Source organism: Xenopus laevis, chromosome 7S (assembly GCF_017654675.1).
Source record: "Xenopus laevis strain J_2021 chromosome 7S, Xenopus_laevis_v10.1, whole genome shotgun sequence".
NCBI classification, from domain to species: domain Eukaryota; kingdom Metazoa; phylum Chordata; class Amphibia; order Anura; family Pipidae; genus Xenopus; species Xenopus laevis.
In genome coordinates, this window is record NC_054384.1 from 47,768,786 (window position 1) to 47,795,208 (window position 26,423).

Sequence of the window (26,423 nt, forward strand, 5' to 3'; positions counted from 1 at the left end):
ACTAAGGGGAAAATTTTTATCTGTAGCCCCAAAGGTGAAAAAAGGTTATACAAACAAAACACCCATAGAAGATGGGTTTCATCAAATTGCACATCAAAAATAACGTCGCGCGTTAAAACACTTATTTGCGTCCGCAACAAAATATTTTGTCGCGCGACGAAATCGGGCCGCGCGTCTCGTTTCTCGAATTTTTCGCCATTTCGCGAATTTCGCTGGAAATTCGCGAATTATTCGGCGAAGCGAAACGCGACAGATTCGCCCATCACTAATTACATATCAAATGTACTGGATTTCATGGATGTCATACCGCTCTTATGGTTTCGGGTTTACATGTTTTAGCATACCTCCCAACTTTCCCATTTTTCGCAGGACAGTCCTGATTTTGACAGCTAAACCGACAGTCCTGGATTGTTGATGAAATGTCCTGACAGCCAGAAAAAGATACAAAGTTTCTAAAATTGAATTGGCTTTTGGCAGAGAGTCCAGAATACGTGGCAGGAACACTACAATTTAAGATACGCGAAGGAACAATTGTAACTAATTAAGATAAGCCTGTCTCTTGGGGAAACTGTGACTTGCAGCTTAAAGGGCAATTAACCTTCATTAGCAAAACTGTAATAACATACAAAATGTATTCAAACATTCATAACCTGCCAAATTTTGTAAAATGAACATGGTAATTAGGGGGTGCAGCCACAAAAATGGGCGTGGTCAAAACATGTTGCGGCACTCAATGCTGCAAATCTTTTTGTCCTTATTTCTATTTCCAAAATGTTGGGAGGTATGGTTTTAGTAAAATACTTTCACTCTCATTATAAATTCACTGTTAACAGAACCCATATCTTGCCAGGCTGCCCAGAAGGTATCCAAATAATTTGTTACAATAGGCTTGTGACTGAATAAAGCAAGTTTGCCAGAAGCTTTGCCGTTACATTTTATTAAGTGGGTGGGGTTTGCTGGGACGCCTTTGGAACTTGCTCATATAGAAAAATGATCTTTAGTGAGTGGGTCTATGTAAGTGAAGTTAAAGACAGAGGAGAGGGTCTATGTAAATGATTTAAAAACAAGTGAAAGGAGTTCAAAAGAAGTTTTTAAACTACGTTTTGAAATTTTATTTTTCACACCTATGCTGGTTCAAACCTCAGACCCAGACCATACGTGCCTACATTGTTCACACCTCAGCAAAATTACATCACTGTTTGTAGCACAGTATGAACGGTGAAAATTCTGGCCCTTGTTTCCACAGAAGTTGAACATCACTGCTCTAAACCATGAAAAATGTGTGGTTTATTAAGGGGCCCATTTACTTAGTTTGAGTGAAGGAATAGAATAAAAAAACCTCGAATTTCGAATGTTTTTTTTGGCTACTTAGACCATCGAATTGGCTACTTCGACCATCGACTTCGAACCGAACGATTCGAACTAAAAATCGCTGACTATTCGACCATTCGATAGTCGAAGTACTGTCTCTTTAAAAAAAACTTCGACCCCCTACTTCGCCACCTAAAATCTACTGAGGTGGCATGTTAGCCTATGGGGAAGTTCTATGGGCGGAGACATGCAAATCACTCCTTTATGTCCCTTTGACGAAGTATACATCCAGATACACTGGTTTTATAGCACAGATACAGCCTAGAGCCATATTTCCAAACTTGCAGACAGCCTGATTAGATTTTGTTAGATGTCATCAGTGCAAGGATATTGGAACATGACTTCTGAGTGGGACTTCTGAGTGGGTAGGGCTTGTGGAGTAACAAAGCTAAGAACCTAGCCTGAGAGATAGTAAAAAAATAAAAGTTTACTTATTCTTTAAATGTGATATTCATGGAGTAGTGCCAAAGATTTATAGTTAATATTCAAGGTCGCTGGATCGCTGTATACCTCGAAAATCACAGATTATTGAGGGAGGGAAACAGAAAAATAGTGCTTCTTTTATATTCAATTTGTGCTTAATCAGCTAAAAGATATTCTCCATAAGTGAAAAAATAGTATCAAGTAAATGGTGATTATTAAGTGAGTAAAAAACGAAAAAATGTAAAATAAAAAATTACAAAAATTGAAAAAAAAATTATGAAAAAAATGAATGAAAAAAGTGATAAAATAGTGCTGCCGAAAGTTCGTATTATATTTTTGTGAAAACCAAAACTTAAAAACCGCACTACTCCCAGTGGTATATTATACTCACAAGACATGAGTTAATGCAGGCATTGGATATATTAGGCGATTTACTCCGCTCCCGATCTTCTTTATTCGTTGCTTGGGCATAAAAAAAATTACATGTGCAGAAGCACTTTTATAACTTTAATAAATATTTAAAAATGCACTCAAAGATGTTCTTGGTAAAAAAGCATATAAAATCCGTATAATCTTTTACCGTCCACTGCGCATGCTTGTGACACGCTTCCGCAACTCTTAAAATTGGTAGTCCTCACTAACGCGTTTCGCCGACTGGCTTCTTCCTAGAGCAATGACGTTTTTCCTACTAGTCACTTTTTATTGCCCACTATGATCCAAACAATTCCTAACTTTATTAATCCTGCACAATTTCTCAATTCTCAATATGAATCGCTAGTTTGTCACAATCAATTTCATTGAAACAGCATACATCCTATAACAAAGAAAAATTGTTACATTAAAGTAAAAGTTGTTACATTATACTAAAAATGCCCTAAGATTAAAATCGACATTTAAACCTTGTGGGGACAGAGATTTGAGTCTGTGTATCCACCAACTTTCTCTTTGTAATGTTTTGTTAACCAAATCCCCTCCTCTCCAGTCCAGATGAGGGGGACTCATTTTAAGCCTATTGGAATTTTATTGTGTTTTTCTTAAAAATGCGTGGATACTGAATGTTTTGTATTTCATTTATATATATATATATATATATATATATATATATATATATATATATATATATATATTATCAAAACAGGGGGGTTGTGGGAGCACTCTAAAGGCTTTAAAGTATATATATAAGTATAATAAATGCTATTGCATATGTACCCAAAACAGGGGGTTATTTTGTTACAAAGTTATGATCATAAAATTGATAAGCCACCATACCACGTCAAGGTAAAGCCCGAATGGCGGTCCCTAACTTGTTTTATATTTTATGTGCATTTTAGCATTACCTGTAATCAATGTCCGTTGAACGCTGTTTATTCACTGAAGGCTAAATCCTCCCCAGCCAGCAATCAGGCTTTTAAAGGAGAGATATTCCCAAAACAAACGCCCAATTTTAAAAGCATAGGATCACCACTAGTTTAAAGGGGGGGTATGGGGTGCTACAACCACTGAAGCTATGCCACAGCTCCTGGCTAAATATACAATATCAAAACAGGGGGGTTGTGGGAGCACTCTAAAGGCTTTAAAGTATATATATAAGTATAATAAATGCTATTGCATATGTACCCAAAACAGGGGGTTATTTTGTTACAAAGTTATGATCATAAAATTGATAAGCCACCATACCACGTCAAGGTAAACCCCGAATGGCGGTCCCTAACTTGTTTTATATTTTATGTGCATTTTAGCATTACCTGTAATCAATGTCCGTTGAACGCTGTTTTTTCACTGAAGGCTAAATCCTCCCCAGCCAGCAATCAGGCTTTTAAAGGAGAGATATTCCCAAAACAAACGCCCAATTTTAAAAGCATAGGATCACCACTAGTTTAAAGGGGGGGTATGGGGTGCTACAACCACTGAAGCTATGCCACAGCTCCTGGCTAAATATACAATATCAAAACAGGGGGGTTGTGGGAGCACTCTAAAGGCTTTAAAGTATATACATAAGTATAATAAATGCTATTGCATATGTACCCAAAACAGGGGGTTATTTTGTTACAAAGTTATGATCATAAAATTGATAAGCCACCATACCACGTCAAGGTAAACCCCGAATGGCGGTCCCTAACTTGTTTTATATTTTATGTGCATTTTAGCATTACCTGTAATCAATGTCCGTTGAACGCTGTTTTTTCACTGAAGGCTAAATCCTCCCCAGCCCTCAGTGAAAAAACAGCGTTCAACGGACATTGATTACAGGTAATGCTAAAATGCACATAAAATATAAAACAAGTTAGGGACCGCCATTCGGGGTTTACCTTGACGTGGTATGGTGGCTTATCAATTTTATGATCATAACTTTGTAACAAAATAACCCCTGTTTTGGGTACATATGCAATAGCATTTATTATACTTATATATATATATACTTTAAAGCCTTTAGAGTGCTCCCACAACCCCCCTGTTTTGATATTGTATATTTAGCCAGGAGCTGTGGCATAGCTTCAGTGGTTGTAGCACCCCATACCCCCCCTTTAAACTAGTGGTGATCCTATGCTTTTAAAATTGGGCGTTTGTTTTGGGAATATCTGTCCTTTAAAAGCCTGATTGCTGGCTGGGGAGGATTTAGCCCTCAGTGAAAAAACAGCGTTCAACGGACATTGATTACAGGTAATGCTAAAATGCACATAAAATATAAAACAAGTTAGGGACCGCCATTCGGGGTTTACCTTGACGTGGTATGGTGGCTTATCAATTTTATGATCATAACTTTGTAACAAAATAACCCCTGTTTTGGGTACATATGCAATAGCATTTATTATACTTATATATATATATACTTTAAAGCCTTTAGAGTGCTCCCACAACCCCCCTGTTTTGATATTATATATATATATATATATATATATATATATATTATTCACATGTTCTCATATTCTCTCCCTCAATTTCCTGTTCATCTTTCCTACATATTGGAGGCCACATGGGCACTCCAATACGTATATCACATTTTGGGGCACATTGTTAACCCTCGATATTCGACAGTCAAAGTAAAATCCTTCGACTTCGATATTCGAAGTCGAAGGATTTTGCGCTATTCCTACCAAACGATTCGAAGGATTTTAATCCATCGATCGAAGGATCGGAAGCCTATGGGGACCTTCCCCGTAGGCTAACATTGGCCTCGGTAGGTTTTAGGTGGCGAACTAGGGGGTCGAAGAATATATTAAAGAGACAGTACTTCGACTATCGAATGGTCGAATAGTCAAACGATTTTTAGTTTGAATCTTTCGATTCGAAGTCGAAGGTCGTAGTCAAAGGTCGAAGTAGCCCATTCGATGGTCGAAGTAGCCATATTCGACCATTCGAAATTCAAACTTTTTTTCCTCTATTCCTTCACTCGAACTAAGTAAATGGGCCCCTTTCTGTTTCAAACTTAATTAATTCTTAAATTTGGAAGGTTTCCCCAGTTTTTTGGCTTTTAAAGGTCCTAGTTTTCATGCCATACCTGCATGCCTTGCAGAGACTGCATGGAAAAAAACCTTGGTATTTGTCCTCCTTTTTTCTGATGTTTTTATTGTTACAATATGTACTAATTTTTATTTCAAATTTGGGGCCTTCTGAAACATAATTTTAGTTTGGTTCTAGTTCTCTATCCAGACTTAATACATTCCAATGTTTTCCTGCAATCTTTCTAATTTCCATTGCTTTCAAATTAAATTGTTACAAAGCACATATTAAATTTTTCACTTTCTTCTTTTGTATTTTGTGTTCCCCTTTCCTTTTTGTATTCTAATATTTGATCTCTGTCCTACTTTCTCACTTCCTCATATTTTTTCTGTATATCAATTTTCTTATAAGCCTATTTCTATCAATCTATTTTCTAAGGTTTTGGATTGCATGTCATAATCTGTTAAATTGCTACAGTCTTACTCTTCTAAATTGTCCTTGTGGAATATTTTTAATCCATTGGGGGTTATGATTACTTGAGGCTAAAATGTAGTTATTCGTATCTACTTCTTTAAAGAAAGTCTGTGTGTGTATTTTGACATTTTCTATGTATATCTGTAGATCAAGAAAATATTTTTTTTTGGGGGGGAGGGCTATAGTTAAGTGAAAAACCCAGATTAAATATTTTTAGTTCTACTTCCCCTATTGCAAATAATTAAAATATCATCATGTACTGTTTCCAGAGCACCAGGCCCGTGTCCAACAGCATGGGTTCCAAGATGAATTTTTCCCAATAGCCCATGATTAAATTTGCATAACTGGGTGCAAACCTTGTTCCCATCGCGGTCGCACAATCCTTCCACATTCTAAGTATTTTTGTAATGTTGTTTTGTCCCACCACATTCTTAACTCTCTCTTCATTTCAATTTTTAATTTGTGAAAAAAAGCATACATTTCTATATCTATAAATTGTTCTGGTTCAACTTGAAATTCATTTTCCAATTCACCAAAAATATCATCAAAATCATAATTCTTATGTAATCTAAAGGAGAACATTCTTTTTTTTTTACCAAGTTCCAGAGATTTCAAAGGAGATAAGTCAAATACCAAATTACAAGTCCGAATCTCCGGAGCATTGTTTTCCCAGTCCAGTATTGTAGTATTTTTTTTTTTAAAAATTGTGATACCCTTAGTGCTGCTTTTATAATAAATTTGTGCTTAATCAGCTTAAAGATATTCTCCATAAGTGATTGCGACAAACTAGTGATTCAGATTGAGAATTGAGAAATTGTGCAGGATTAATAAAGTTAGGAATTGTTTGGATCATCGTGGGCAATAAAAAGTAACTATAGGAAAAACTTCATCGCTCTAGGAAGAAGCCAGTTGGCGAAACGCGTTAGCGAGGACTACCAATTTTGAGAGTTGCGGAAGCATGTCACAAACATGCGCAGTAGACGGTAAAAGACGCTGAGAAATCGGGAGCAGCTAATAGAGACTTTTATACAGATTTTATATGCGGTTTTATCAAGAACATCTGTGAGTGCATTTTTAAATATTAATTTAGGTTATAAAAGCGCTTCTGCACATGTCACTTTTTTATGCCCAAACAAGGAATAAAGAAGATCGGGAGCAGAGTAAATCACCTAATATATCCAATGCCTGCATTAACTCATGTCTTCTGAGTAGAATATACCACTGGTAGTGCAGTTTTAAGTTTTGGTTTTCACTAAAATATAATACAAACCTTCGGCAGCACTGTGAAGTGTGGGTGCTATTTTATCACTTTTTTTCATACATTTTTTTCATAATTGTTTTAATATTTTTTTTCAATTTTTGTAATTTTTTATTTTTCATTATTAATTTTTTATTTTTATCACTTTTTTTCATTCATTTTTTTCATCATTGTCACAATTTTTTTTTTCAAAATACTACACTATATTATTTGTATTTTTCTGGTTTTCCCCTCAATAATCTGTGATTTTTGGATATTGTCTTTTTCAAGGGCAGAGGAGAGCCCTAGTGATCGCTGGACTGGGAATATAACGTAATATATCTCTCTGGAGATTCGAACGTGTAATTTGATATTTGACTTATCTCCTTTGAAATCTCTGGAACATGGTAAAAAACAGAATGTTCTCCTTTAGATTACATAAGAATTATGATTTTGATGATATTTTTGGTGAATCGGAAAATGAATTTCAAGTTGAACCAGAACAATTTATAGATATAGAAATGTATGACCTTTTTCACATATTAGAAAATGAAATGAAGAGAGAGTTAAGTATGTGGTGGGACAAAACAACATTACAAAAATACTTTGAATGTCGAAGGATTCCATGAGGTATACAAAAGACCAACTAGAGCAGGGGCCCCCAACCTTTTTTACCCATGAGCCACACTCAAGTATAAAATAATGTTGGTGAGCGACAAAAGCATGCATATAGTTTCCAAATAAGGACTGTGATTGGTTATTGATATCCCCTATGTGGACTTGCAGTCAACAGGAGGCTCTGTTTGGCAGTATACAAGTATTTTTATGCAACTAAAGCTTGCTTTTAAGCCAGGAATTTAAAAAGAAGCACCTGCTTTGAGGCCACTGGGAGCAACATCCAAGGGGTTGGAGAGCAACGTGTTGCTCATGAGCTACTGGTTGGGGAACACTGGTCTAGAGGATGAGGCTTTTATGAAGGGTTCGAACAGAACATTAGAGGAATGCAGTTGTAATCTTATGCAATTAATCATACAAAAACACACTAAGGACTTGGAGAATGTAAATATACCATAAATCATACACAAATGTAATAGCATCAAAATTCACACAAGAAGCAAATAGAGATTATACAAAAGGATATAGAAAAAAAGAATTAGAAACACATCTGGATATAAAGTTATTTTAGAGAGAGGACACCATTCACAATGGGAAAGAGGGAAAGGGTGGACACAGGAGGCACAAAACCACAGAAAGGAAGAAAAACAAAATTGGATATCAATGAAAAAAGGGAAGAAAGGCATTAACACCAACAAAAGACAATAAGTTAAAGGAAGGTAGATAAGAGGTAAGTGAGATCAGATAGAAAATGTGGCAGGAAGGAATGGTATATTTAACCTTAGCTCACATAAATTAACTGAAAACCAAGACAAAATACTGCAGAAAGGTTTAAACTTCGCACCAACAAATCAACCTAATTTTTTACATTTATTTATTGATGCCCAAAAGTTTATACGAAAACGAACTTAGAAAAAAAATATTTTTTAAACAAGAATGCAGAAATAAAAAATTATGTATGTAAAAATGAGAAACAGAGAACTGTAAAAGGGAAATCGACCTTTATACCTTCCCAAGAAGAAGGAAAGGTAATAGAAATGTATGAGAAATTAGTTTTGCAGGATTTAGAAAAATTGGGGTCAAATAAAAAGAGACACATAACAAAAAGTGGGAACAAAAACTGTCTGAGAATGAATCTATAATAATAAAGCCCGCCGATAAAGGTGGGGGCACGGTAATTATGAATATAGAGCATTATAAAGTTGAATGTAAGAAATTATTGGGAGACATAAATACCTATAGAAAATTTGAAAATAATCCGATAGGAATTTAAAAAAAAAAAACGAAAAACGCGAAACGCGTTAGTGAGGACTACCAATTTTGAGAGTTGTGGAAGCGTTTCACAAACATGCGCAGTGGACGGTGAAAGACGCTGAGAAACCGGGAGCAGCTAATATAGACTTTTATACAGATTTTATATGCGGTTTTACCAAGAATATATGTGAGTGCATTTTTAAATATTTAAAGTTAAAAAAGTGCTTCTGCACACGTCACTTTTTTTATGCCCAAGCAAGGAATAAAGAAGATCGGGAGCGGAGTAAATCACCTAATATATCCAATGCCTCATGTCTTGTGAGTATAATATATATATATATTGCAGTTTTAAGTTTTGGTTTTCACTAAACTATAATACAAACCTTCGGCAGCACTGTGAATTGTGGGTCCTATTTTATCACTTTTTTTCATACATTTTTTTCATAATTGTTTTAATATTTTTTTTTAATTTTTGTAATTTTTTATTTTTCATTATTAATTTTTTATTTTTGTTACTCACTTAATAATCACCATATGTTTACTTGATACTATTTTTTCACTTATGGAGAATATCTTTTAGCTGATAAAGCACAAATTGAATATAAAAGAAGCACTAAGGGTGTCACAATTTTTTTTAAAAAAAAAATACTACACTATATTTGTATTTTTATGTGGAGTTGAAGGCAGTTCTTAGCTCCAACAATGTCAAGTGGTTATCTTTGTTGCCAGCCTTGGGAAGAATTCCTGGCTTTTAGCCAGCATTGAATTTTTTTTTTCATTTGAAGACAAATGTCCAGTGGTCTTAAAGAGATGGTTCTTGGATTCTTGCATCCAGCTTTGGCTATAGTTTTCCAATGCAACCCTTTCTGCTTTTCATGGTGTTATTAAGTAGGTTGAAACACAAAAAGGAACAGCTATTGAGTCTTCGTTGACTGTAAGTGAATTGACTCGAAGGATGACTGCCCATAGGGATGAGAAGTTTTATTATTTATCAGTAAGCCAGATTGATTAGATATAAAGAAAGAGGGCTAGTTTGATAGAATCAGCTGTTTAACAACAGGAATGACAAACTATGAACTAAGATGTGGGGTCTGCCCCCCCCATATTTAAACAAATATGGTCCTTTGTCCTGAGCTCAAAAAATTAGTTGGGATACTTGAGATACTCTTTGTTTGCTTGGAATCAATGCACCAGTAAAAAGAGTTTTTTCTGCTATGAATATGATATGGACCTCCAATTGATTAAGTTTAAGTGTACAATCTGCTCATTCTAAGCTAGTGTTGATGCTATTGTTGATTGACTTTCCAATGACCTTCCAGGAATTTGAAGTTGAAAGGACATTCTTGAAAAGATACACTGTTCTAAGAAATATAAGTGTTTGGTATTATGACTGTTCAGAGGAATCTTTTCACTGGGCAAGCATAATGTCATATGTATACAAGACTATCCCTTAATGGTGGTGGTTAAAGGAACTTATTGATCTGTTAATACAGTGCTGTCCAACAGTGGCGTAACTAGATATTACTGGGCCCCACAGCAAATTATTTTTCATGCCCCCAAAATGTTTAGAGGTTGACTTGTTTCTACAATATTTATTGAAATTGTATATGAATTAGGGCCTCATGGGGCCCCTATACCTCCTGAGCCCCCCTGCAGCCGCAGGGTCTGCTTCCTCTATAGTTACGCCCCTGCTGTCCAACTTCTGTGGTATCAAGGGCCAAAATTTTTCCAGCCTACATAGTGGAGAGCCGATAAGGGAAGTCAGTGACACTCCCTGTTTTTAAACCACACCCACTTTAAACCACATCCATGTTACCACAAGATCATGTCCACATTAATGGTGGTAATACACCAAAAAAACAAATGGTTGGTGCTCACTGCAGGGATATCATTTATCACTCATATGTGAAAGAAGTTGTCATATTAAGACATACCCTTAAATCCATATGCCTCCTCTTCCCCCGTGAATAACACAGCACCCCCAGCACATGATTCAACACCTTAGGGGCCCCTAAAATAATTTATTTTCAAATGCTAACAAACCCCCAGAACAAATACCAGGCTTATGCCACACAGGCAGAGCAGGGCACACACAGGTAGAGCAGGGCACATGCAGGCAGAGAATGGCACACGGAGGCAGAGCAGGGCACACGCAGGCAGAGCAGGGCACACGCAGGCAGAGCAGGGCACACGCAGGCAGAGCAGGGCACACACAGGCAGAGCAGGGCACTCGCAGGCAGAGCAGGGTACACGCAGGCAGAGCAGGGCACACACAAAAGGCAGAGCAGGGCACACACACAGGCAGAGCAGGGCACACACAGGCAGAGCAGGGCACACACAGGCAGAGTATGTCACATACAGGCTGAGCACGGCACACAAAGACAGAGCAGGGCGCACACAGGCAGAGAAGGGCACACACAGGCAGAGAAGGGCACACACAGGCTGTGTAGGGCACACACAGCAGAGTAGGGCACACACAGCAGAGTAGGGCACACGCAGGCATAGTAGGGCACACGCAGGCAGAGCAGGGCACATGCAGGCAGAGCAGGGCACACATAAAATTTTATGGCATAGCTTGTTGAGGAGACAACCATAAAAAATGCTATTCTGGATCAAGTGATTTCTAATGACCCGGATAGGTATAGCAAATCTGCAAGTAATTGAACCCCTGTGTAATAGTGACCATAATATTATATTATTTAGTGTCTTGTGCAAAAAACAAATATACACTGAGGCAACAAAAAACATAAATTACAGAAAAGCTAATTTTAGTGCCTTGAGGGCTGCCCTTAAGAGCATAGATTGGGGCATTATGTTTTCAGCTAAAAACACAGAACAGAAATGGTTGTCATTTATAATTATATTAAATTGTTACTGTTCTCAAATTATTCCCTTACGGTGTAAATGTAGAAGCATCACCCTATCTAGCTTTATATGTAAGTAAAGAAGTTAATAGGAAAGAAGAGAAAGGCATTTAAAAACTACAAGTATGTTGGGACAGAAGTGACATTTACTGAGGCTAAGACTAACCCCAAAAAGCTTTTTAAGTGAATTAATAACAAAAAGATGCGGGTTGAGAGTGTTGCTCGATTAAATACTTGTACCAGTATGGTTGTAACAGATACAGAAAAGGCAAATGTGTTAAATAAGTTATTTTCTTCAGTGTATACAATAGAGGAGTCTAGTTCCTCCCAGGCTCACTTCATAGCTGCACTGATGACTTAGCTCAGCCTAGTCAGTGACTGACTCAGGATATGATTCATAAAGCTTTAATGAAAATGAATGTTATCAAGGCACAGGGCCAGATGGCATACACCCCCCGCGTTTCAAAAAAGCTTAACTCAGTTTTCCAATTTCCAATTTTCTCAGATTCACTTTCAACTGGTATGGTACCTATGGATTGGAGAAAAGCTGATGTCATTCCAATATTTAAAAAGATATAACGATCTCAGTTGGCAATTATAGTCCAGTAAGTTTGACATCTGTGGTGGGCAAATTATTTGAAGGCTTGTTAAGGGATCACATTCAAAATGTTGTCCTAGTGAATGGCATTATGAGCAGCAATCAGCATGGCTTTATGAAGGATAGGTCATGTCTGACAATTTTGAATTTGGTACATTCTCTACTTGGAATAAAGTTCTTAGTTGGGTCTCTCAGGGCTGGGTATTGGGTCCACTTTTATTTAACTTGTTAATTAATGACTTACGGGAGGGTATTGTAAGTAATGTACCAGTGTTTGCAGATGACACAAAACTACCCAGCCATGAATTCCATCCAGGATCCTTGTAACAGACAAACTAGCAATCTGGGCAGCTAAGTGGCAAATGAGATTCAATGCTGATAAATGTAAAGTCATGCACTTGGGATGTAAAAATATCCAAGCCACTTACTTATACCCTTAATGGGACTGCACTAGGCAAATCCATAATGAAGAAGAACATTGGAGCCCTTGTAGATGATAAACTTGGCTGTTGTAAGCAACGCCAGTCAGCAGCATCAAGGGAAAATAAGGTCTTGAGCTGTATTAAAAGGGACATCGATTCAAGGCAGGAAGGGGCATTCTACCACTGTATAGAGCACTGGTAAGGCCCCATCTAGAATATGCCGTACAGTTTTGTGCTTAAACAGGATATTATTGAATTAGAGAAGCTACAGAGAAGGGCAACTAAGTTGGTGAAGGTATGGAAAATCTTAGTATCATTCGTGAGTAAAATGTGTATCAAATCCATGAAAAAAGTCCATCGTTCCTTCCTCGCTTGTAAAAGTGTCCAAATTCATAATAGTATGTCAATGATTTACATTTATTTAACTATGAAAGGACTTGAGTGCAATTTGTCAGTATGATTACAAACGCTGAAGGAGATCATTACTTGACACTGCTGTTCCCGCCTAGCACCTCCCCTGACCTTCCCCCCCCCTCACCTAACACTATTTAACACTGAACAGTGTGTAAGATTACAGGCTTGCTAAAGGGTCCTGCGGGGGCCAAAACATTGCCATTTTTTGTCTACTTGATACTGAGCCAATAAAATCACTCAATCATTACAGAAAAGCAATTTAATTTGACAGTGTGCTGCAGTTACTGGACTTTGCATAGGATTTTCCTGACCCGTGGCTAAACACCTGATCCTAAAGGATTATGCATATTGTCTGAGTGCTCCATTATTGTTAGGAGATGATGATGATGATACTGGGAGCTTAGTGTAAGGCACAAAATGATGAAGGGGTACAATGTGTGAGTCACAAAATGTGTGAGTTGCAAAATGCAAACAAAATTCAACACAAACATACAGTGCATACCTCCCAACATTTTGGAAACAGAAAGAGGAACAAAAAGACTTGCTGCATGCAGTGCATCAAATTTTTTACCACACCCATTTTGTGACCACACCCCCTAATTACCATGTCCATTTTACAAAATTTGGCAGGTTAAGAAAGTTTGAACACATTTCTGTGTTTATGTGTTATTACATTAGTTTTGCTAATGAAGTTGAATTGCCCTTTTAAGTTGTATAAGTTCTTATCTTATCTAAAACCGTTACAAAAGTATGTTAAGTATGTATTCTGGGCTCTCTGCTAAGAGCCATTTAAGTTAGAAACTTTGTATCTTTTTTTTTTGGCAGTTCAGTGCAGCACATCGTAGAGAAACTCGGGACATATCAGTACATATCCGGGACTGCAGGTTGAGCTTTCAAAAGCGGGACTGTCCCATTCAAAACGGGACGGTTGGGAGGTATGGCAGTGTTTGTCATGAAATACTAAGGAGCCACACTGTGTCTGTCATGGAATAGTGAGGGGCCGCTCTGTCAGTCATGAAATGCTTTGGGGCCCACACGCTGTGTCAGCCATGAGAATTCTTTGGGCCACATGCTGTATCAGTCATGAAATGCTTTGAGGCCATATAGTGTGATAGTCATGAAAACTTTAGGGCCGCAAGCTGTCTAAGTTATAAAATGCTTAAGGGTCATACTGGTTTGTTGGTGTGCAATTAGGTGGGGCTTGTGTTTGAATACACTACACCTACCATCCCTCTATATTTTTTTCCCATCTCAACCACAGAGCTCTGTTTTTACTAGGGAGACCAGTAAGCTCTCAACTTCTGCACCATATGTTTGTCTAAAAGACCCTTGTCTAATCCCATTTTGTGCTTTTCTTTCAGCTCCTATTCCCACAATTTGGCTCCTATTCCCACAATTAGCTATAGAGCTAATGCTCCTTCTTCCAAACCCCACTTTTGCACCCCTTTTACTATTTATCTCACCCTCTTCTCGCCCCAATCTTAGCAGTTTCTCAGTGTCTGTCTCCTGTTACAATGACTGACAACTCTGCACCAGGTACAGGGACTTCACTGCCCCCTCTACTATTAGTCCCGTGTGTAGCAGATTACCCCATTTCCCTTCAAATTTAAATATATTTAAAGCAGATTTATTTATTTTCAGCTATAAGTCCCATCTTCCCCTGAAAGCCCACACACAGAAGGAATAGTTGCACCAGTGGTTAGGCTCAGGGATAAAGAGATGTGCATGTATATATGTAACAGTAACTTCTGCCACCTTGCCCAATAACTTCATGCTGAGAGAAGCTGAAGCTTCCATCGACATCCACATCTTTGCCCAATGGGCATTAGGATAGTTTATTTAATTATTTTATTTGCTACTAACTTTAATTACTATTATTTAAAATAAGGGAACTCCTTTAAGTATAGTCATATTACTTTATGGAAGTCAGAATATTAGAGGCAGGTTCATAAAAATGAGAGTTTGCTACAGAAAACCTCCCACACTTTCTATTTATTTCTATGTCATTTTTGGAAGTTTATTTATCAATAGATGAAACTGAAGAGTTCACCATTTGATAAATATACTTCTGAAAATACCACATGAATGAATAGAAAGTAGGTGAGGGTTTTTTGCAGCAAACTCTAATCTAACATTTTGATAAATATGCTCCTTAGTTATATTGTTTTATGAATTTTAATTGTAGGGTTGCAAGCCACAGGGATTGTTTTTCATTTATTTCTGTTTATCTTTCTAATAAACTGATACTAAATAACCCCCCCCCATATCTTTTTTTTTTCCAATTGAACTATTAGGCTTCTAGATTTATGTAGAAGTTCCTTAAAGGGGGCTTGAGGCAAAAGATTTGATGAAGAGAATTGTTAAAGCAGTCAATTATATTAGATCTGGAAGAGGCCAGTTCCAATCAGCTGTCAGAGACCCTCTAAACTTTTTTAGTTCTAAGCCAAATAGAATTTAAAATGGAATGCTGCAAGCCTATTCCCTAACCTTCAAGCAGAACAAAAGTATCTAAATAATGTTCATCCTATTACTACCTCTAAAGCTATCCTATCATTTTTCAATCCACTTGCACAGATTTCACCTCCCAAACCTCATATCTTAACTTTGTGTCTGCCATCTTTACCAGCAGCAATGTCACTTCTCCCCACTGGGTGATATGAAGTAGCATGGAGTATGCACTGGGCTTTGGGAAGATTGCACTGTGCATGTAAAAGAAATTTAGAGTGATAGCAGCACCTGGGGACTCAGCAATAAGTTCCACCTTTTAAAGTATCCTTGCTAATAAAGTACTATTTACTGTCCTTTAATCTGTGGACATTAAGTTTAGTCATAGCCTTTACGGCTGTGATCCCAGGATCTACTGATTCAATCACAGTTAGATTATAATCAAAAATAATCAAAAATAACCAAGTAATTGCTAATCTCAGGAAAAATACCTTGTACCACTTAGCAAACACTGTATGCATTTACCCTTCCATTTGTAAGATACAGTCTAATAATTATTATGCCACAGAAGGCTGGAAGGCACCTATAGAATTCTAGTAGGAAATGTGCTGCTACAGTCAAACATACAATATGACAACAACACGCATTATCACAGGAAAACTAACAATGCAATTTTTTAATATGCTCTATTAGTTTGGCAATTATGCTAAAGTAAACCACGGAATTAACATTAATGTCATAGAAGAAAAAAAAACATGAAAACCAGTTAAATTATGACAAGAATGAAGTGAAACCATTTTTATATTGTGATTCATCAGTATTGCATTTATGCTAACAAGAAAATACTTCAGCAGCACTCCGACTGTGGTGAAAAAATTGGTACTTTATTAGTGCCTCAAGCTAAGCGACGTTTCGAGCTTTTCCAGCCCTTTATCAAGCTTGATAAAGGGCTGGAAAAGATCGAAACGTCGCTTAGCTTGAGGCACGGATAAAGTACCAATTTTTTCACCACAATCGGAGTGCTGCTGAAGTATTTTCTTGTACGTGAACCAGACCTGGGCAGACAGGGTCACAGACGGCACCCGACGCTGCAAAGAGCGGTGAGAGTGTGTGTGTAGCACTATTTTGTGTTTTTTGCATTTATGCTAACAAAAATCTTGTACTTGAGCAATCGTCCAGCCTTCCTAATACCCAACCAACCAATACCCAACTCTTTAGTTAATTTGTATAGTTATATAAAATCATTCAAATTTATATTTAAAACAAACGGACAAATAATATTCTTCACTTCATGGAGAGGGCTATTCCTAAACATGCACCAAGCAATACATTTTTATTTTGTACTTTTGGTCAAATCCCTGTTGCTTAATAAATAAAAAAAATTCTTACCTTGCCAACAAGCACCAACAACCAGTTGGCTGTTTATTGGATCAGGATACATAGGGTAGTCTTCAGTTACTGCAAAAGGCTCATATAAGGCACCATCTACATACAGTGTGACAGTGGAAAACTCTACATTCAGAACATAATGGTGCCACTCCTTGTCACATGCCTGGTCAAAACATGGAAAAGGTAATAGTACAACTTAGTGTTTTTTATAAAGTTTGTTTATAAAACTTGTCTATCCATACAGACTTGCAAATTCTTGATGTAAAAATGCAACAATACATAATAATACAAAAATTACCAAATTAGAGTCAAGCAAAGTATATGAATAATTTATATAAATAAGGGATATAGGGATGCGGTGTCCACAAACAAACCAATTTGAATGTATAAATTGAGACTTAATCTCCAATCCTGAGCACATAAATTATTACGATTTTATGAATAATGCGAACATAGAAATAAAAAGGTAATATTTATTCACAACCAAGCCATAGTATACTTATTAAAACCAAGTTAAAATCAAGTGGTGCTGCATGTGGGAGGAGGAATCCCTCTCCTTTGTAAGCTTGACCCCACCACCCGATTAGTGTAAATCATATGTGAGGAAAAGACATATAAACTATGATGTACCAGCTATCAATTTGAGCAGTGCACAATAAAGGGCAAATCTGTCTAAAAATAACGTTATGACCCTAAGTTATCCGATGTAGCTGTTAGCCCAGCTGGTGCATATATCAAAAATGTTGGATTGATTAGGCTAGTGTTCCGGTAGGTATTTTGGAGCTTGAACAAGTCCCAGTTATCCAGAATCAAAGACCCGGTATGATGATTTGGAAAATGTTCTGACAATGAGCTCTATGTGTAATAGTCAACACTCGGCTAGATTGGATATCTGCAGACAATATGTTCAGTCCAATGACATAATTAGCGACTTAGCAGTCGCAACTTTGCAGGCCCCAATTCAACAGTTTGTGCCAGTAGAATAGATATTGTGCCACAAGGATTCCAAATATTAACAATGTTCTGCTCGAGCAAATAAAAGATTTTTACAGACCGTATATTCCATCGCATCACCACTGAGCCATGTTACATCTGTTGGGTTCGCCCGATATCCATAGCACCTTGGATCCTCTTTGTACACAGCACAAGAGAGGGGCCCGTCTCGCAGATACAGCACCATGCCTCGACAGCCATTTCGCTACCAATCGTAGCTTTGTCAAGAGGCCAAACCACATGAAATGACGCAGTCTTAAAGGTACCGTCTCATGACCATGACATAAACTGCCGTAGTGATGTATCTTCCAATCAGGATCTCTTTAAATCGATGCAATTCAATTCTGTGCATGCACACTTCATATCCAAAGATATCAACATTACTAAATAATAATAAGCCTGAATTGGGAGAGAGAAGACAAATGCAGGAATTCAATATATAACATCACTAAGGCTATGTCACTCTAATGGCATGGTAAAGAAAACGCTGAGTAAGCACTTTTAAAGTCTCAATCGTGCAAATTACTAAGGATAATTACTATAATATAAAAAAAGTGAGGAATTGCCCTTTCCACAACTGAGGAAAGTCCAAAGTTGTAAGTATAGGCAGAATGTGTGAAATCACACAAAATTAATAAGAATGAATGAAAAACAGTCAAAATAAAATGAAATAAAAACTAGATGAAGAACCATAACTCAAATGAAATCAAGTACCAAAAAGAAAAAAAAAAAAAAAAAAAAAAAATTATATATATATATATATATATATATATATATATATATATATATATATATATATATATATATATATATATATATATATATATGGGATGAGGTGAGACATGCGCCACCACATATAAAAAAAGTTTACTTGATTACAAAGGCTTGAAAATGCAATCCAAATTCCGATTTAGAAGTATAAAGCTTAAATATCCAAGTGGTTTCCTATTGGAGTAATTTATTGTCAAGTTCGCCGCCCCTTGGATCCCCATGAAGTCGATCTATACCTTGAAAGTAGGAACCTTCATATTGTCCATTATGTATGCAAAAAATATGCTTTGCGATACTTGACAAGAGATTGCAGTTTCTTATGTCTAATAGATGTTCGTATATTTTGAATGGCCTTTTAGTTTCGCCAACATATAAGCTGCCGCAATGGCAGGTAAACAGGTAAATTCCATGTGTCATAGTGCAACAAATGTAGTGTTGCATGTCAAAACCCAAATCCTTCCTCCCAAAGGTATTGGACAGTTTTATGTGGCGGCATTGTTCACAAGCCCCACAACTAAGACTGCCTGGTGTCTTGCAAGCCGTCCTTGAATGTTTCTGAAAATGAATGTAACGGTTGGCACCCAACACCAGAACAAATGCCAAGCACCTTGGTCTCGGCTCGTGCTTTACCTGTAGTGTGACCGCCTTTGGCCTCGGGAGGAGCCCTCAGCTACATGGATGCCACCAGTACTTAAACGAGAGTTGCAGAGCTATAGGTTCTGGATAGGCAGAGGGGCACAACTGTAAAGCAAAGTCTTTGGGCAGAAGGTCGTAGTACCAGGCGTTAGGCAATAGAGTAGTCAGATCAGGTCGGGTCGAGGCAGGCAGAAAATAAACGTAGTCAGGCAAGAGTCAAACCAGGAAGTCAATCAGAGGGTTAAGCAGAAGAGGTAGTCGGTATTCAGGCAAGGGTCAGCATCCAGAGGTCAGAATCAGAGTCAAAAGCCAGCCAAACAGATTCAAAACAGGAATAGCAAAAGCTCAGGAAGCACCAGGAAATAACTCCTATAATGGGCAATGTGATAAAAGAAAATGTACCCTTAAGTACTTTTAAATTTCGCGCCACTGCGCGCTGACGTCATAAGTCAGCGCGCCTGTGCTTTTAAGACGTAAGGAGGCGCACCGCGCACGCCCTAGGAACCGGCGCAGAACCATCATGGCGGCGTTACAATAACTGAGTCAGTAAGTCCCCAATGCTAGTATTTCTCTTGTAAGTAAACATTGGACGAGGAGTGATCAGTTGGCTCAATATAGGGTCTTTAGATAGAATGTCCCAATGGTTTATAAATTATGGACCGAATATCTCTATCATTTTCATTAAAGGTCAAAATGAGTCTAGTCTGGCCCTGATTACCTCTTTCTCCTATGCGGGTCTTCAATTTGTTACATTTATAAAGTAAATTCTCCCTATTCTGAGCCAAGGCCCATTGATAGGCTTTGTGGAAGGAACCGGTTTTATAACCCCACGTTTTAAATCTCTGATATAATTGATAAGCCTCCTGCTTGACATCCTCATCTGAAGAACAAATTCACCTCAGTCTTAAGTATTGACCCTTGGGAATGCCCTCAATGCATTTAGAGGGATGCATGGATTTAGCATGGAGAGGGCTATTACTCGCTGTCTTTTTTTGGAATAAATTAGTGGACACTAAGCCCTGAGGATCCTTTTTGATCTCTATGTCCAAAAATTCCAATCTAGAACTATCGTAGATCATAGTGAAAGATACATTGAAATTGTTGGTATTGAGTTTTGCCACAAACTCTTTCAATATATGTTCAGGGTATTAGCATAATATCATTGATGTACCTGTGACATTATGATGTAAAGCAAAATTTAAATCTTGTAGAATAAAACTGTGTTGTTTGGGGATAGGTCTTTGGGATTTGTTCAAATGACAACTTCATGGCACCTAATCCCAGAGAATGTGGTATGCTCATATATAAAGCCTCCACATCTAATCCTACTAGTATGTACTAGTATAAAATTTACTACATAAGAGATTGAACATATTTTGGAATGTCATATGGTTGGAGGAATACATGACACGTCGAATTATTCGGAGAGGGTTGCACATACAACTTTTTCCCTCTTTCGAAGATACACCCTCAGAATTTAAGACACAGTGGGAACAAGCAATAAATAAATGTTCTTGCAAACTTATGTCTTTACTGACACAGCATAATATTGAGGAACTCGAGTCCATCATAGGGTCAACAAAAGCAGCTCTGTAAGCAATTGAAGGAATACAAAACTAATGAGGAATTTAAGAAACTAGACACTAATTTAAAAACATTCATGGAGAATCTTAACACTGAAATAAAAAACGCAAATTTGAGAGGGACATCTTTGATTATGAGAATAAATTTGCGCAGCCCTGGCGAATCCACTCCTGGCGAAGTGCGGCGAAGCCAACGCTGGCGCAACTTCAAAGGTGAGTAAATTTGCCCCAGTGTCTCATCAAGAGCACACCACTTCACAGGTTGTAGAAGAGAGAAGCCATAAAGCTCCTTTCTTGTTCAACTTTTCCAAAGATACAGCTCCCACAACAGGGGCCAGTTTTTTTAGAATCACTGAACCTGTGAAAACAACAGGCAAGTTTACCTTCACCTTCACACAATGATGACCTACAAATTATAAATCTTTCTGATTTAGTTCTCACTCCCACGCTCACTAATATACTTAAAAAGAGTTTGTCTTTTGTGCCCTCCAAACCAATTGATCATTTCTCTACAATCAAAGATGTCCATCTATTTGCAAGCAAATTACTTTTACAACTTCAATAGGCAAAAAACAATCACAGGGAAGGCATAGATTTCATTTTGATAGAAATGATTTTAAAACTCTCAAAATCCTAATGGAATTGTGGGATGACCCAGGAAGAACATGAGGTTTTACAAGACATTCAGGTCTTACGGTTGGAGATTCAGGCAATTGCACTAAATTACCATCTTATAAAAAGTAAATCCTATCGCTACCCTAACATCACTGAAAACTGAGCTATTGAAATATTTGTACGTAGAGTGACCGAGGATGTACTTAATTTTACGAAAAACATAAAATTCCCCAATCTCACTAGAGATGAATTTTTGGAACTAAAACAATTACAAATTAATTCTAACATAATTGTAAAACCCTCGGACAAGGGTTCCAACATTTTGATCATGAATTCCTCCAAGTGTGTCTCTATGTGTAAAAAAATTTTGGAAAATAAACAATGGTATCAACCTAACCTATTGCCCCAGTTACACAGCTATAGGGATAAACTATTTACAATGATTGACCAAGCACATCTGGCTGGTGTCATCGATCAGAACACCTGTGACTTCCTTAAAGTCAATCAAGCGAGAATTCCAACCTTTATATACTTTATATAAACCAGATTATATACTAGTAGGATTAGACGTGGAGGCTTTATATATGAGTATACCACATTCTCTGGTATTAGGAGCCATAAAGTTGGCATTTGAGTGAATCCATAGACCTACCATTGAACAACACAGTTTTATTCTGCAAGCTATAAATTTTGTTTTGCATCATAATGTCTTCTTGTTTGATGGCATTCACTATTTACCACGCAAGGACGTGGCCATGGGTGCAAAATGTGCCCATAGTTACGCCAACTTATACCTAGGGGAATGGGAACGTCATATATTTTCAGCTGATGACTATGACATGTACCTGTGCCATATTCTGAGATGGCACAGGTACATCTATGATATTATGCTAATTTGGCAGGGCCCTGAACATTTATTGAAATAGTTTATGGCAAAACTCAATACCAACAATTTCAATTTATCTTTCACTATGAACTACGATAATTCTAGATTGGAATTTTTGGACATAGAGATCAAAAAGGACCCTCTGGGCTTAGTGACCACTAATTTATTCCGAAAAAAATACAGCGAGTAATAGCCTTCTCCATGCATCCCTCTAAATGCATTGAGGGCATTCCCAAGGGTCAATACTTAAGACTGAGAAGAATTTGTTCTTCAGATGAGGATTTCAAGCAGGAGGCTTATCAATTATTTCAGAGATTTAAAATGCAGAGTTATAAAATCCGTTCCCCCCATAAGGCCTATCAATAGGCCTTGGCTCAGAATAGAGAGAATTTACTTTATAAATGTAACAAATCGAAGATCCGCATAGGAGAAAGAGGTAATCAGGGCCAGACTAGACTCATTTTGACCTTTAATGAAAATGATAGAGATATTCGGCTAATAATTTATAATCATTGGGACATTCTATCTAAAGACCCTATGTTGAGCCAACTGGTCACTCGCCGTCCAATGTTTACTTACAAAAGAAATAATAGCATTAGAGACATAGCGGTATATTTATTAAAGAGTGAAGTTAATAGTGAAGTTCCGCCACTAGAGTGAAATTCCGCCACTTCCCATTCATTTCTATGGGGTTTTTAAAGGCGTATTTTATCAAAGGGTGAAATTTCACTTTCACCCATTGATAAATACGCCTTTCAAAATCCCATAGAAATGAATGGAGAGCTGCGGAATTTCACTCTAGTGGCGGAACTTCACTCTTTGATAAATTTACCCCTTACTGACTCAAAGTCATTTTCAGAAATATTCAAGGACGGCTTGTTGCAAGACTCCAGGCAGTTTTGGATGTGGTGCTTGTGAACAATTCCGCCACATAAAACTGTCCAATACCTTTGGGAGGGAGGGAGGATTTGGGTTTTTACATGCATCACTACATTTGTTGCACCACGACACACATCATTTACTTGTTTACCTGCCATTATATGTTGGCAAAACGAAAAGGCCATTCAAAAGGCGCATATATGAACATCTATTAGACATAAGAAACTGCAAACTCTTGTCAAGTATCTCAAAGCATATTTTTTGCATACAAAATGGACAATATGCAGGTTCCTACTTTCAAGGTATAGATCGACTTTATGGAGATCCAAGGGGCGGCAACCTTGACAATAAATTACTCCAATTGGAAACCACTTGGATATTTAACTGACTCAAAGTCATTTTCAGAAATATTCAAGGACGGCTTGTTGCAAGACTCCAGGCAGTTTTGGATGTGGTGCTTGTGAACAATTCCGCCACATAAAACTGTCCAATACCTTTGGGAGGGAGGGAGGATTTGGGTTTTGACATGCATCACTACATTTGTTGCACCACGACACACATCATTTACTTGTTTACCTGCCATTATATGTTGGCAAAACGAAAAGGCCATTCAAAAGGCGCATATATGAACATCTATTAGACATAAGAAACTGCAATCTCTTGTCAAGTATCTCAAAGCATATTTTTTGCATACAAAATGGACAATATGCAGGTTCCTACTTTCAAGGTATAGATCGACTTTATGGGGATCCAAGGGGCGGCAACCTTGACAATAAATTACTCCAATTGGAAACCACTTGGATATTTAAGCTTAACTCTTATAAATCTGAATTTGGATTGAATGGTCACTTGAATCAACAAGTAGACTTACTTATATGTGGTGGAGCATTCTCACCTCATCCGATCCCATACTGTATATATTTTTTTTTCTTTTCTTTTGGTTCTTCATTTCATTTCAGTTGTGGTTCTTCATCTAGTATTCATTTCATTTTATTTCTATTTTGACTGTTTTTTCATTCATTCTTATTAATTGTGTGCCTATACTTACAACTTCGGACTTTCCTCAGTTGTGTAAAGGGTGATTCCTCACTTTCTTTATATTATCGTAACTATCCATAGTAATTTGTACTATTGAGACTTGAAACGTGCTTACTCATCAGCAACGTTTTCATTCTCATTCCATTAGTGTGACATATTCCTAGTGATGTTATATGTTGAATTCCTGCATTTCTAAACTTCTCTCCGCCAATACAGGCTTAATATAATTGACCATCATAATGTATCCATATAATGGCTTTTAGATCTAGACATAGATCTCATGATTATGATATTGCCTATTCTATGTGGGAGGGAATTTAGTAATGTTGATATCTATGGATATGAAGTGTGTGTGCGCAGAATTGAATTGCATCGGTCTAAAGAGATCCTGATTGGAAGATACATCACTAGGGCAGTTTATGTCACGGTCATGAGACAGTACTTTTAAAATTGCGTCGTTTCCTGTGGTTCAGCCTCTTGACAAAGCTACGATTGTTAGCGAAACGGCTGTCGAGGTGCGTCTGTGAGACTGAATACTAGCCTAATCAATCAAACATTTCTGACATATGCACCTGCTAGGCTAACAGCTATAGATCAGATAACTTAGGGTCATCACGTCATTTTTGACTTAGTGTATTGAAAAGCCTCCGCATCTTGGGACAAATTCCTTTTCACGCCAACATATAACTGACTTAAAGTGGACCTGTCACCCAGACACAAAAACCTGTATAATAAAAGTCCTTTTCAAATTAAACATGAAATCCAATTTTTATTTTTTATTAAAGCATTCATAGCTGCTGTAAGCTCATTTAAAAATCTCCGCTGTCAATCAAATATTGTCTGCCCCTCCTCTATGCCAATGGCATAGAGGCGGGGCAGACAATTACTTTCACTTTCCATTCAGCACTTCCTAGATGTCACAGCTCTTCACACATTCCCCCGTTCTCTTAACCATTTAATTGTGTATCCAGGGCATGGAAATGGACATTTGGTCCCCCATTCTGGTGCACAAACAAGATTCTGAGATGACACAAGGCTTGCCTTAATAACAGTGTGCACAAAATGGCTGCTGCCTGCTTGCAATAATTTTGAAATCCCAGACTGAAGGAAACAAGATTCAAATAATTTATATAGTGTAATTAAAGTTCATTTTGCTTGACTAATGTGATAAAATAGGATCTTGAATAATTTCTTTGGGTGACAGGTCCCCTTTAACATCATTGTGGCTGTTCTGCCGCTCACTCTACATTATTATTGAGGTTACAATACTCTAAATGTAGACAGATTTGCCCTTTATTGTGCACTAATCATATGGACAGAACAGCAGCTGGTACATCATAGTTTATAGGTCTTTTCCTCACATCTGATTTACACTAATCGGGTGGTGGGGTCATCTTACAAACGAGAGGGATCCCTCCTCCCACATGCAGCACCATTTGATTTTAACTTGGTTTTAATAAGTATACTATGGCATGGTTGTGAATAAATATTGCCTTTTTATTTCTATGTTCTCATTATTCATAACATTGTAATAATTTATGGGCTAAGGATTGGGGATTAAGTCCCAATTCTTGTTTATACATACATAATAATACAAATACATTGAATAAAAATGCATGCTTTAAGCCCATGCACCAGTTATCAAGCAACCATATTAATCTACTGTTTGTCATAGCTTTTTTTTTATTGCGGATTGGCCTTAAGTGATACATTACAATACACAGTCAGCTTGTTTTGTAAAATCACCCAACAATATACATAATACATGTTATGTACCATTTCTCTACTTTCACTAGAATGTTTATGTCTTTCTGTAGTTGACGTGGAAATTTCTCATATTTCGCCATATGGCCGCCACCGATGCGGGATAAGCGTCTTTACGACCGACCTTTGCACAGTCGCCCGATCTTTCCAATTCCCATCCGATTTGTGTTCATCAGGCATGACTGCAGCATGCCGGGTGTGGCGCCGGTTGGGATTAAGGAATACGGACCACTGAACAAAGGTGTACTTTTACAAGATCAGTACAAGCCATGCTGAGATCACTGTGTCTGTGTATATGTATATTACCGGGG

General features: G+C 37.4%; 1 protein-coding gene across 2 annotated transcripts in view; it reads right to left on the reverse strand.

Moving 5' to 3' along the window:
* The window catches only part of LOC108697542 (calsyntenin-1), a 388,939-nt gene that overhangs the window by 91,799 nt on the left and 270,717 nt on the right, over positions 1-26,423 (reverse strand). For both annotated transcript variants that reach the window (XM_018227676.2, XM_018227675.2), the window contains exon 9: positions 16,948-17,110. In XM_018227676.2, coding sequence (XP_018083165.1) covers positions 16,948-17,110 — 163 coding nt within the window. The remainder of the gene's footprint in view (positions 1-16,947; positions 17,111-26,423) is intronic.